Source organism: Bombyx mori, chromosome 22, assembly GCF_030269925.1.
Source record: "Bombyx mori chromosome 22, ASM3026992v2".
Taxonomy (NCBI): Eukaryota; Metazoa; Arthropoda; class Insecta; order Lepidoptera; family Bombycidae; genus Bombyx; species Bombyx mori.
Genome location: NC_085128.1, coordinates 16,072,250 through 16,086,004, shown reverse-complemented (window position 1 = coordinate 16,086,004; position 13,755 = coordinate 16,072,250). Strand labels below are relative to the sequence as shown.

Sequence of the window (13,755 nt, the reverse complement as noted above, 5' to 3'; positions counted from 1 at the left end):
TTGTCCATTATGAAATTTCTAATAAACAAAATACAAAATACAAAAACAAGAGTTTAACATTGATTTAGCATTGTATTGAAATATTAGTTTGATGATCTTTGCCAGCTTAAAACTGTTTTACTTTTTCCTAGCCTTCCGTCTGTGGCTCCACCCGTGTTCATTGTAATTCTTAAAATAAGGCGAGCGGATGTTTTTTTTATTTTTATTGCTGAGGTGAGTGGAGGAGCTCACAGCCCACCTGATGTTAAGTGGTTACTGGAGCCCATAGACATCTACAACGTAAATGCGCCACCCACCTTGAGATATAAGTTCTTAGGTCTCAAGTATAGTTACAACGGCTGCCCCACCCTTCAAACCGAAACGCATTACTGCTTCACGGCCGAAATAGGCAGGGTGGTGGTGCCTACCCGTGCGGACTCACAAGAGGTCCTACCACCAGTAAGTCATGCAAGCTTACGAAAACAGTTATTTTTTTATACAAAACCACCATAGCTTCAGCTATTTTATCGAAACTATTTACGAATCTATACTACTAATATATAAATCTACAGTGGTTTTTACGGATGTTCCGTTTTAACTACTGAACCATGCATCCGATTGGCTTCAAACTTGGTATCCAAGGAGAAAATACATGTACTTAATGGATAGGCTAATATTTGTATGAGCGTTGGACTTCCTACACCAGTTGCGGGGGCGTTAATGATGAGAATCTTTGTGGGGGTGAGAAATGATAATGTTAATTTTAGATGCCCAGCGAAGCGGACGGGTACAGCTAGTTACATATAAAAACCATCCTTAATTATCGCTCACTCAAAACGGTTGCATGCTTTAGGATAAGTAAGCGTGTAGACATATCGACACAAAAAACGACTACTGTAAACAGTATCTAAAGGCATCTCAAATTCGCATTGCATTATAAATAAAATTTGTAAAGAAAATGTATACGCAATAATCAGTTTTCAATCGGCTTTCGAGTACAGAATAGATGTTGTATTGTACAATACTTCAGTGAGATTCGCAGTGGCGTTCCGAGCTAGTTCTGTGTTTAAGTGATAAATTGCTGTGAACTCGCTACGCAAATTCTAACGAAGGGGAACGTAACGCAATCGGTTTGTGCGAGGATCGGACGAGGTGCCACCTTTTATACCGCCGTAGGGCTTTCGGAGTCATGGAGTCTGTTATCTGTGTATCTAAATCGTCGGATTCACGAAAAACAGATAGCGAACGTCAATACCCGATTCCCTCACTAATATTGAAGTTTCACTTGAAAATTTGACAACCAAATATGTGTATTCGATAACGGATGTCCTGAACCCCAAAATCGAGACAGACGACACGTAAAAAAAATTAGGTGACCTTTTAGTACAAGCTTCGTTGTGTAATTTTTTATTTCAGTTTATTTATTGATGGGTACGAATGCATTCGCCAGTCGCGTGTTAGGTGGTCACTTTTTTTTCCTACCTATACTGATAGCCTTGGGAGGCTATTTCAGCTTCTCCTTGACGTGCAGGTGAGCTCGCGGGGATCAAACCGGAGTGTTACTACCACTGGTCCTAGCAAGAGCAGTACTTTGCAGAATCTACCACCGGATCGGAAACGCGACCCACTGAGAAGATCCGGCGAGAAACTCAGTGGAGTGTGTCTATGGGTTAATTTACTCGTCAAACCCTTCGTCGCAAGCGACGGGTTCGACCCGTCACCGGTCACCGTCCTCCACCACCGATCCGGTGGTAGATTCTGCAAAGCACTGCTCTTGCTAGGGCAAGTGTTAGCAACACTTCTGGTTTAAGCCCCAGGAGCTCACCACCTACGGGTGAGGGTAAAGCTGAACTAGCCTCTCAAGGCTATCAGCATAGATAGTAACAAAACACAAAGTGTACTTAGCACACTTGTCCTGATTAGTTGTGCGCACTTGGCTTACGTTACGAGCCAAATTTTTTACTTGTTGTTATTTATTGTGTATATTTTCTTTTTTAGCTTTCAATGTATATTGTGTGCCTAATATATATAAATAAATAAATAAATAACAGCTGTCCCACTATTCTAGAGATACGCAGGATGATGGTACTAACCCCTGTGCGTTTAAAATACGCTCTAACGCCCCTATTCGGTCTCCTATCTGAAGGCGAACTGTGGCATTAATTCTAATATGGTCTCTGGTCACTCAATAGATAGAAGGTGAATTAATCCGTCTACCTAAGCCAATAAAAAAATCCAACAATAGCCCGAAGCTGCAGGTGTATTTTTTATTTATTAGGTACACAATCTATCTCTATATATAAAAATGAATTGCTGTTTTTTTTTTTTTTTTTTTTTTTTTTTTTTTTTTTTTTTTTTTTTTTTTTTTTTTTATTGCCCTTGTAGACAGACGAGCATACGGCCCACCTGATGGTGAGTGGTTACCGTCGCCCATGGACTTCAGCAATGCCAGGGGCAGAGCCAAGCCGCTGCCTACCGCTTAATACTCTCCACAAGCCTCGTTTGAAGAAGGACATGTCATAGCGCTCGGGAAACACCGTGGAGGGGAGCTCATTCCATAGCCGGATGGTACGTGGCAAAAAAGACCTCTGGAAACGCACTGTGGATGACCGCAGTGGCTCCAGGTAGTATGGATGAACTCTACTCCGGTGGCGGGCGGTGCGATGGTAAAAACGAGATGCCGGTATCATCTCGAACAATTCCTCAGAGCACTCCCCATGGAACATACGGTACAAAATACAGAGGGAACCGAAGTCCCTCCGCAGACCCAGAGGTTCCAAACGATCCGTGAGACCGGGATTATCGACAATCCGAACGGCCCTCCTCTGTATGGAGTCAAATGGAAGAAGCTGGTATTTGGGAGCCCCGGCCCAGAGATGGGAGCAGTACTCCACGCGAGGCCGGACTTGTGCTTTATAAAGCAAAAGCCTTTGTCCAGGCGTGAAGTACCGCTTCGCTCTGTTGAGGACTCCCAGCATTTTGGACGCCAACTTGGCTTTGCCTTCCAAATGACTCCGAAACTGGACATCGCTCGAAATGTCGACCCCAAGTATCCCAATACTCTCGGAAGGTTGCAGGGATACTCCTTGGAATTGCGGCGCCATGACAAAGGGGTCCTTCTTCGCAGTGAACGCGCAAACTTGTGTCTTTAACGGGTTGAATTGAACCAAGTTCAATTCACCCCATTTGGAGACTCGCCCCAGAGAGTTCTCCACTTCAGACACAAGTTTTGATCGTCTCTCTTGCACCACGCTCCGAGAGAGACTCTGATGGCCGATATATCGCGCATCCCCCGTGCTGTCATCCGCATAGCAATGCATGCCATCAATAGACAGCATGTCATTGATATACAGGATGAAAAGCGTGGGGGAGAGCACCGAACCTTGTGGAACGCCAGCGTTAATGGTCATGGTATCAGAACAGTCACCGTCTACAACGACCGTGATGCTCCGCCCATCCAAAAAGCTAGCGATCCACTTGCAGAGACCCTCGGGGATTCCGTAAGATGGTAGCTTCGACAGAAGTGCCCTATGCCAGACCCTGTCGAAGGCCTTCGCAATATCAAGGCTCACAGCAAGAGCCTCGCCCTTGCTCTCCAAGGCTTCAGCCCACCTGTGAGTAAGGTATACAAGAAGATCGCCAGCTGAGCGACCGTGACGGAAACCGTACTGTCGGTCACTGATCAGCTGGCGATCCTCCAGATACTTCAGGAGTTGTATATTAATTATTCGCTCCATCACCTTGGAAAGCAAGGAAGTTATCGCGATAGGCCTGTAGCTCGATGGGTCCGACCGGTCACCCTTCTTGGGGATAGGGTGGACGTGGGCAGTCTTCCATGAAGACGGAACCCTGTTAGCGCAATAAGAGAGGCGATACAAACGCGTTAGCGCAGGCGTCAGCTCAGGGGCGCACGTTTTCAGAACCACTGCAGGGATGCCGTCTGGCCCGCTCGACTTATGGACGTCCAGGAGTCGGAGTTCCCGCCTGACTGCACACTGTGTAAAGCAGATCTCCGGCAGGGAACTATCACACCGGAGGATGTTCGGTGGTGTGGCACCCCCGTCGTCCACAGTCGAGTTCGAGGCGAAGAGTTTGACCAGAAGGTCAGCCTTCTCTTTCGCACTATGGGCCAGACTGTCATCGGACTTGCGTAGTGGTGGGAGACTAGACCTGCAAAAGTTACCTTCTGCAGCTTTGGCGAGCGACCAAAAAGCACGGCTCCCAGAGGGATAGCTCTTCAGTCGCTCGCCAATTCTAGCAACGTGCTCCGATTTCGCCCTGGCAATAACCTTCTTGTAGGACCTGGAAGCGGCGTTATATTTCCGCCTTTCCTCTGAGATGTTAGGATCCCGACGTCTCCTAGCATCATCCCATGCAACGTATGCGGACCGCTTGAGGTGTGCAGCATCCCTGCTGGCATTGTTATACCAGGGTCTGCCGCGACCCCCAACGGGCACTTCAGAGGAGGGAATAAACAATTCCATCCCCTGGAGCACCACGTCTTTAAGACGGTCCGCACAGACGTCAGGATCAGCAGAGGAAAAGCAGAACCGCCCCCATGGGTAGGATGCGTAAAACTCACGCAATCCATCCCAATCTGCTGACAAATACTGCCAAACTCTTCGATACCTGGTCGTCGTTCGACGACTAGGACGAGAGAGTGGTGTGGCAGCACGGATAAGGCAGTGATCAGACGATCCAAGTGGAGCGTCGACCACCACACTGTATCCGGCTGGATCGGTGGTCAGCAGAAGGTCCAACAGAGAAGGCTCGTGCCCCTCAATATCTGGGACACGGGTGGGCTGTGTCACCAGCTGGGAGAGGCCGTAGGCCAAGGCGAAATCGTAGGCAGCCCGACCCGGGAGGTCAGTGGTTCTGGACCCCAACCACTCTTGGTGATGAGCGTTAAAGTCTCCAAGAACCACCACCTCCGCAGATGGGTACTGCTCAAGCACGCGGTTAGTCCCCTCTTGCACATGCTCTATCAGAGCTGAACCTGCATCACTGCTGTGGGACCTGTACAGGCACGCGTAGACTCGGGTACAGCCCCCGTGATCTACGCGCAGCCACAAGAGGGACAGGTCCCGTTGTTCGAGGCTTCGTAGACGGCGACAACAGACATCAGCCCGGACGAATACACACACCCCGGCTTTACGCAGGAAGTTGTGCTCCAATACGTAGCCGGGGTATTCAAGGTACGAAGTATCATCCGGAGCAGATATCTGCGTCTCCGTCAGAAAAAGAAGGGCAGGCTGCGCCGTCTCAAGATGGTGGTGTACGGCGTCGAGGTTGCTATGTAGACCCCTTACATTGCTGAAATCCACATTAAATGTGGAATGGGGAGTCGCCGACAAAACCCTTTTCCTTTTTCGAACTTTCATTTTTTTTTATATTTTTTTTTATTTGGAGAGTGGGATTGGGCGGGGTAGGATGTTCGAGGCGAAATCGTGACAATACCTGAATAAAGCGCGGAGCACAGTACGTGCTCGACCACGGGTTGCGTGAGCGACTGACGCAGGGCATGGAAGGGCCCCCAGTCCACCCTGCGTGCGATCGCCGGGATCCACTCCGGTCTCCGACTCCGGCACGACGACCGCACGACAGGATTTTACACCGGTTGGCGGGACAGCTTCCCGGGGCGGAGTTTAGTAGTGACACCCGGGTTCAGGTCCCCAACTGACCGGCGGGCGGCGGCGAACACCGTTTCACTGGGTCTCCCTATACCCCCGTCAAACAATCACGTCCCGCGAGCTCACACGCACGTCTGCTCCGCATGTTCCAGGTATCGCCAAGATTCACCCCCAACAAGGAAGAGGAAAGGGTAGGAATAACACTGGCTCTCCAACCCACACGCCGGAACACAGCTAGGCTATTTGGCGGCGGACTCTAGTTGGAGGGTGGTCGCCAGCCAGTCGGACAAGTCCTACCACCGATTATGTATTCGGCTCCCGTTTTGCACCACCCAGGGGTCACTTGTAGGGAATCGCGGGTTAAACCTACGGAAGCGGGAAGCAATCAACCCCCCATTCGTTAGTCTTGCTAAAACTCCAGAACGGCAGGACCGATTTGGCTAATTTTGGTCTTGAATTATTCGTGGAAGTCCAGGAAGGTTTAAACGGTAGATAAATATGAAAAGGCTCGGAATTAAATAAAAATAATAATTTTGTTTTTACTTTGATGTGTCTCCCGTCGGACGAATTCCTTTTGTTTGTTTTAACTTTATTTTATACAAATGTTTAGTTAGGTCTTTTATTTAGCGATTGAGGAACTAAGAAGTTTTTTTTTATTATGATTAAATGATTACTGGTGGCCCGAAGGCCTTTCCAGTTTCACCAGGACAGGTGGGCGAGTAAAGGCTCAGCCAGGAGGGGTGGGATTTGCTAACAGCTACCCGAGCGCCTCCGAAGGAGACCTAACAGCTCAAGAGTAGCTGCTTCGCGAATGAATCTACTACCGGATCGGAATCGCGACCCGCTGAGAAGATCCGGCGAGAAACTCAGCGGGCTGATTCATGGGTTAGGTTGCACGGCGAATCTACGCGCACTAAGAAGTCTGCCGGGTCGGCTAGTATTGGATAAAATCTACACACATTAACAGTTAACTTTAATAAAAAATGAATACATTGTTCAGTACACCCTTTTGGGTGTGAAAACAACTTTAATTAATAAAATATTATTATAGATGTGTATGAACATTGGGATCTTGCGCTTACAGCCCAGTCGCTGTTCTTGTAAGATATCGGACTCAGGGCTGGGAATTTCATGTTTTAAATAAATTATAAATACTGTAGTAGCATGTGAATTGCGATCATAATATATTCTCACGTGTATCTTGGTTTGTTTGCTATGTATTTAAAATATTGTCTACATTTTTAATACTATAAAACGAATATCTACTTGGTCTGTCGATGTTAAACAATAATAGAATTTAAAGTTTGCGAGTGTGAATGCTGCTCGGTTTTTTTAAATGTTATTGCATAGTTGGGCGGACGAGCTCACAGCCCACCTGGTGTTAAGTGGTTACCGGAGCCCATAGACATCTACAATGTAAATGCCGCCACCCACCTTGATATATGAGTTCTAATGTCTCAGTATAGTTACAACGGCTGCCCCGCCTTCAAACCAAAATGCATTATTGCTTCACGGCAGAAATAGTCCAAGTGATGGTATCTACCCGTGCGGACTCACCAGTAATATTTTTCAAGCGACACTCTTTAGTTTTTAAATTATATTTAGTTATTATTTGAAAAATCCTTCGGCAGCACCATAGACCAGAGACCCATTCGAAGCTAAGATCTGATCAAGTCCGTCGATATGAGTTATCCAAACTGACAGTTACCACAATGACATTAGCTACTCGTGCGGACTCACAACACCTACCACTAGTCCTACCACCAGTAAAATAAAAATCTGAAAGTTAGGTATTGTCAATGTTGTTGTATTTTTTATTTTATTTTTTAGGAGCAACCGGTTGGTTGTCGCGGATGGATATGTTCATTCTTTGACGCCCGCCACGTGAGGGAGACGCTGACGGTGGCTTTCAGAACCGGCCCACGGCGGAGAAGACTTAGGGTCTCGCTGTTAATTGTTGTCGTATGCGTTATATTTGGGCCTTTACACGGTGAGTCCAAGTATGCTTAACGCTTAGCTATAGGTAGGTTTTTATTATTTTTATTGCGTAGACTGTGAAGAGGTCATGGCCCTCGGAGTGTCATTTGAAGCTTTAAGAAATGAAGCTGGAATCTCAGCTGGAACGAATGATTTAAAATCGTCCATTATTGCTGAAGTGTGCAACTTCGGGTATCACTTGTGACAAAAAAGCCAACCCGTATTTTAAGTCAGCACGGGTAAATATAATTATGGGGTATTTTGGATGGGTGATGTTCTAATGCTATCATAGGTTATCATTTTCCAAGTTAGTTCGCCTTTATATTACTTCAGTGTATTAAGAACATGTTTTTGGTAATCTTCTATCTATATATATATATATATATATATATATATATAAAGGAAGTGCGCCGAAGAATTGGTATGGCTAAGAGTGCCATGACTCAGCTCGGAAAAATCTGGAGAGATCGCAACATATCCGTAAAGACCAAAACCAAACTGGTACGGACTCTAGTTTTCTCGATTTTTTCGTATGGCGCTGAGACCTGGTCACTGAAATCTGCAGACCGCAGACGCATTGACGCCTTTGAGATGTGGTGCTGGAGAAAGATGCTGCGTATTCCGTGGACAGCATTTCGGACCAACGTATCAATCTTGCAAGAACTCAAAATCTCCTCGCGGCTGTCATCCGAGTGTCTTCGTAGAGTCCTTGAATACTTTGGTCACATCGCACGGAAGGATGGTAGCAATCTCGAGAGGCTCATCGTGACTGGTAAGATAGATGGGAAAAGACCTCGGGGGCGCAGCCCAATACGTTGGTCCGACCAGATCCGCACCGCTCTTGATTCCACATTTCACAACGCCCTCCACACCGCCAGAGACAAGAATGGATGGAGAAAAATCGTGCGTGCGAAGGTGATACAAAAGGGTGGTCACGACCCTCAGCAATGAGGAATACGACGCAAGGAGGAGATATATAAATGAACTGCTGTTCGTTAGTCTCGCTAAAATCCGAGTACGGCTGGACCGATTTAGCTAATTTTGGTCTTGAATTATTTGTGCAAGTCCAGCGATGGTTTAAAAGGTAGATAAATATGAAAATGCTCGGAATTAAATAAAAATAACAATTTTGTTTTCCCTTTGATGTGTTCTCCGTCGAACAGATTTCTTTTATTAGTTTATTTTATACAAAAGTTTAGGTCTTTTATTTATCGATTGAGACACTACGCAGTCTGCCGGGTCAGCTAGTTTTCAAATAAATATTAGTAAAATCACAACGGTGAGTTTTAATGGTTTCGTCACTAATTTTTATTTGTTTTTTGTTTCCAGGTGAAATGAATGTTTTGTATTTATTCATGAGGTACAGATTTAATTGGGACGAGGTACAATTCAGTATGTTCTGCACGTATAGCATCATCACCAATTTAGTGGGTAAGTGGGAAGTAACCGTCCACTATGTGTCAGCCGTCTTCGGTACTATGCGAATCTTATAGCTCTGACATATTAGTTAGACGAACGAAATGAATGGTAAATAAAAAAAAACACGTGTGGCATTCGGGAACTGCCGCGGTAAAGCTATAGCATTTTTTTTATCTACTTATGCAATTATAATAGTTAATAATAATTTAATGTTAAAACAATAATAAAATAAAAACACGCTATATTTATAAACATTAACAAAAGCAAAACATTAACTGTCCCCATCACACTCATAAGCTAGACCGTGCGAGAGAGAGATATACTATACTGAGAACTCAGAACTTATATCTCAAGGTCGGTGGCGTATGTACGTTGTAGATGTCTATGGGCGTCAGTAACCACTTAGCACCAGGTGGGCTGTGAGCTCGTTCACACATCAAGCAATAAAAAAAAATGGGCAGACTTTTCATGATGCGCATGCAGTGTGACGTCACGTATTGTCGATTTCGAAAACCGGACAAATTAAAGTAACCCCTTTTCATTTGGGTACAGGTACATTGTTCTCAATCAGCATATTCAGTGACTTCATGAAGCTGGACGACACTGTAGTGGGCATCATCTCTTGCACTAGCAAGATCTTCGCGTCTCTGGTCTTCGCTTTCGCCACGACCACTGCTGAGATTTACATAGGTATGTCCCGACATAACGAATACAGACATAATCATTTTTCGACTTCCTGTGACGTTTTTATTTATTTATTGGCCTTGTAGCCAGACGAGCATACGGCCCACCTGATGGTGAGTGGTTACCGTCGCCCATGGACTTCGGCAATGCCAGGGGTACAGCCGAGCAGTTGCCTACCGTGGCTTATCTGCATAACGCCTGTCCTTATTTAGCATATTTTTTCAAACTAAAAGGTTATTAGGAATTTGAATTTTAAGGGTAGTCGTTTTTGTGGCGAGAAAATCCTAACAACATCGTTGAGTGTGGACAACCTTTTTTTTAAATAACAGTGTTTTCGTGACGTCAAAGTTAATATTTATTATTATTGTGTTAATAATAATTGCCCTTATCCAGACAATTTGGGTTAAAGGCAAGAAGAAAAGGCCTTAACGTGAAATATTACAATCTCTTATCTTTTATTCTGTTTTAGCTCCATTGGTAGAGATATTCAATGGTACATCGTTCATCGCAATGCGCTCAATAGCGTCAAAGTTAGTGACGAGTGAGGAGCTGGGTGAGTGACTGTTTTTTTAGCGATTATTGATCAAATTTCACCATCCCGCAAATGTTAATGCGATTTTTTAACTACAGGAAAACTAATTTAAATAATAATTTGATATTCGAGGAAATTCTAGAAGAGATAAAAGCATAATATATAATAGTTTCTGTCTAGACTTTTCCATTAAGGCTTTTCTTGCGATAACTGACAGTCTTTTTCATGGAATCCATGAAAGGAACTTTACGAATGTCAAAAAAGAAAATACCAAGTCCCTCTCTGTATTTAAATTTTATCGAAGAACAAAATGTATTGAACATAAATAATGAATCCGACAAAAAAAAAAAGTTGTCTGATTATGTTTTTTAATTTGCAAATTTCTGTTGCTGTTTATGATAGTATTGTAAATACAGATATCGAAGCGCCACGAACAAACTTTATAATCGGCAAACGATAAATATGAAAGCCTAAACAAACAAACAGAAATCGATTAGCGTTATTATTTACTTTGAAGAATAGATACGTTGATTACAATACTTTGATTCATTCAAGTTATTACTTTGTTCGTAACAAATAAAAAACACTATTTATAAGTTTGAAAACGTAACTTTGGTAGATCCTTACGGTCCACATCGTGCTACGCTATAACTGACACTGATAAATCAGAATTGAGAGTTTAAAAAAACAGATGTGGCTTTGAAATGATGACAGTAAAATTAATTATTTATTTAACGAAAAAGTCTGGTGAATAATTATGTCAACACACATTAATTAAGCAATACCTAAAATGAGGATAATGTGAATTTAATTTAATTTAGTTATTCCACAAGATTATTTGCCACGGGTGAATTAACCCATAACTCACTGATTTTCTCGCCGGATCTTCTCAGTGGGTCGCGTTTCCGATCCGGTGTTAGATTTTGTGAAGCACTGCTCTTGCTAGGGCTAGTGTTAGCAACACTCCCGGTTAGAGCTCCGTGAGCTCATCTACATGTTTGGGCGAAGCTGAAATAGCTTCTCAAGGCTAACAGCATAGGTAGGAAAGAAAAGAAAAAGATTATTTGCGAACTATCAACAATTGAACCAAAATAAAGTGGTATTTAAAGTACATATATTTCCGTCTAGTTATTGGAAAAAATACTGACATTTTGATATATTTTCTTCCAAAATTGTACTGAAAAATATATGTATTATGTATAAAAAATACAGGCAAAGGCTTTGTTGTAGATCGTATTTATATCACAGAAGAAATGTATGAAATGGCTAACCAAGAAAAGTGTTTCAATTTTGTTATTAAGCTATTCGAAGCTATGTTCTATTTTCAAGCACAGCTTTGTTTAGGAATTTATTAACACTTAAATTACATTTTTTTACTGAGGGTAGGACCTCTTGTGAGTCCGCACGGGTAGGTACCACCGCCCCGCCTTTTTCTGCCGTGAAGCAGTCATGCGTTTCGGTTTGAAGGGTGGGGCAGCCGTTGTAACTATACTGATACTGTACTATACCTTAGAACTTAAATCTCAAGGTGTGTGGCGCATTTACGTTGTAGATGTCTATGGGTTCCAGTAACCACTTAACACCAGGTGGGCTGTGAGCTCGTCCACACATCTACGCAATAAAAAATAAAAATAAAAAACTATCTTATTTTAGTGCAAAGGTATAGACAGTTATTTGGGTTATGTGATAAAATGAACTTGTCAAACCGAAATAGTTCTCAACGTTTTACTTCAAAGAACTAATTCACACAACTAGGTGTAGCTCATTGATGTATTGAAACATTAATCACAGTAATTTACTTGAGACGTAAATTGTTTGTCATTACGAACAACATTTACTTTATTAGACAAACAATTAAACGAAATGAATGAGACAAATCACTTTGTACAGATATTAATATACTTTATACGACGTTAGATTACTTAATTATCCCAGAGTCGACTGATACCGGTGGTAGGCACTCTTGTGAGTCCGCACGGGTAGATACCACCGCGCTACCTATTTCTGCCGTGAAGCAGTGATGCGTTTCGGTTTGAAGGGTGGGGCAGCCGTTGTAACTATACTGAGACCTTAGAACTTATATCTAAAGGTGGGTCGCGCATTTACGTTGTAGATGTCCATGGGCTCCAGTAACCACTTAACACCAGGTAGGCTGTGAGCTCGTCCACCCATCTAAGCAATAAAAAAAAGATTTGATTGTCTCTTAAAATAGCTTACGATAAATTATACAGACAATGAAAAAGAATACAAATTTTGTTAAGTTACAAGAAAGTATTATAATTTTATACTAGACTAAAGGTGGACGTAATGTTTTCCAGAAAAACAAAATTGACATCTAATCGTAGCGATACCTGCCAGACCCAATTGTAAAATAAAGCCGTCGAGGGATCTCAGGTGGCTTTTACAAAATAGGATACTGCAACAATAACATATCGATTTATAAAAAAAACTATCCGTACTCGCCCGCTTCGTTGGGCATTTAAAATTAACATTATTATTTATTGTCATTATTATTAGGGAGTCCAACACTCTTATAAATATTAGCCTATCCATTAAGTACATGTATTTTCTACATGGATACCAAGTTTCAAGTCAATAGGATGCATGGTTCAGTAGTTAAAACGGAACATCCGTAAAAATCACTGTAGATTTATATGTTAGTATAGATTTGAATTTACTTGTATACTGTTAGATGTTATATGACAAAATAATACGAAAGTACCTCTGTCCGTTTGTTATGCCCAAAACATTGAGTTGATTTGAGGAGATCCTTTATAGAAATGTGTATTTGCCATTATCGGAAAAAATTGACCTCTCATTCCACTGTTGGATATTCGACCACATGATATGAAGTATAATCTATGGGGGACGAAGCTTTTTAAGCGAAAATTATCTTCTTTTTAAGTGTTTGTATGTTAGTTTTCTTTGCTTTCCGAAACCATTAGTGATGGTATTTGGTTCTTTTATTCTTGGCGCTCCAAAGAATGTTTTTATAGTACCACCAATAAGGTACGTGACGCAGGAATAGTTTTAAGAAATCAATGTTTTTTTACAATTATCGATAATAGCATGCGAGCATGACCCGGTTTGATTAGTCAATTATAGGATGTAATTTTTTTGTAACGTAAGATTTTTATTAGTAATGCACACAGTGTACGACTTAACTTTGTAATAACGTACAAAGAATAACGTATATTTTTTTCATTGACCACGATCTCACGAGCGTTCGTTTGCGCAATACACCAACTCTTATGCAATCAACCGTGAATGAAGTGTACCACAATAAGTTCGCACGTTACCGAATGACCGTGGGTTGTTGCCGAACCTCCAATTTTATTTTCTTTGTACCACGAATAGAACTTAAAATTTATATTTTTATAATAAGGAACTTCGTTCCTATCCGGTGTCCCACGACACCACACATATTTTTTAATTGCCTTTGTAGGCAGTCGTATGTACTGCCTACCTGGACCGCCCATGGACGTTAGCAATGTCAAGTGCAGAGCCAAGTCGCTACCAACCGTTAAGTACTCT

The 13,755-nt window shown here is 42.7% G+C and overlaps 1 protein-coding gene across 1 annotated transcript in view; it reads left to right on the top strand.

The window, feature by feature from the left end:
- The window catches only part of LOC101742596 (proton-coupled folate transporter), a 29,925-nt gene that overhangs the window by 1,872 nt on the left and 14,298 nt on the right, over positions 1 to 13,755 (top strand). The window contains exons 2-5 of the mRNA XM_038018959.2: positions 7,440 to 7,599; positions 8,916 to 9,017; positions 9,558 to 9,695; positions 10,159 to 10,242. Of these exons, the coding sequence (XP_037874887.1) occupies positions 7,440 to 7,599; positions 8,916 to 9,017; positions 9,558 to 9,695; positions 10,159 to 10,242 (484 nt within the window). The remainder of the gene's footprint in view (positions 1 to 7,439; positions 7,600 to 8,915; positions 9,018 to 9,557; positions 9,696 to 10,158; positions 10,243 to 13,755) is intronic.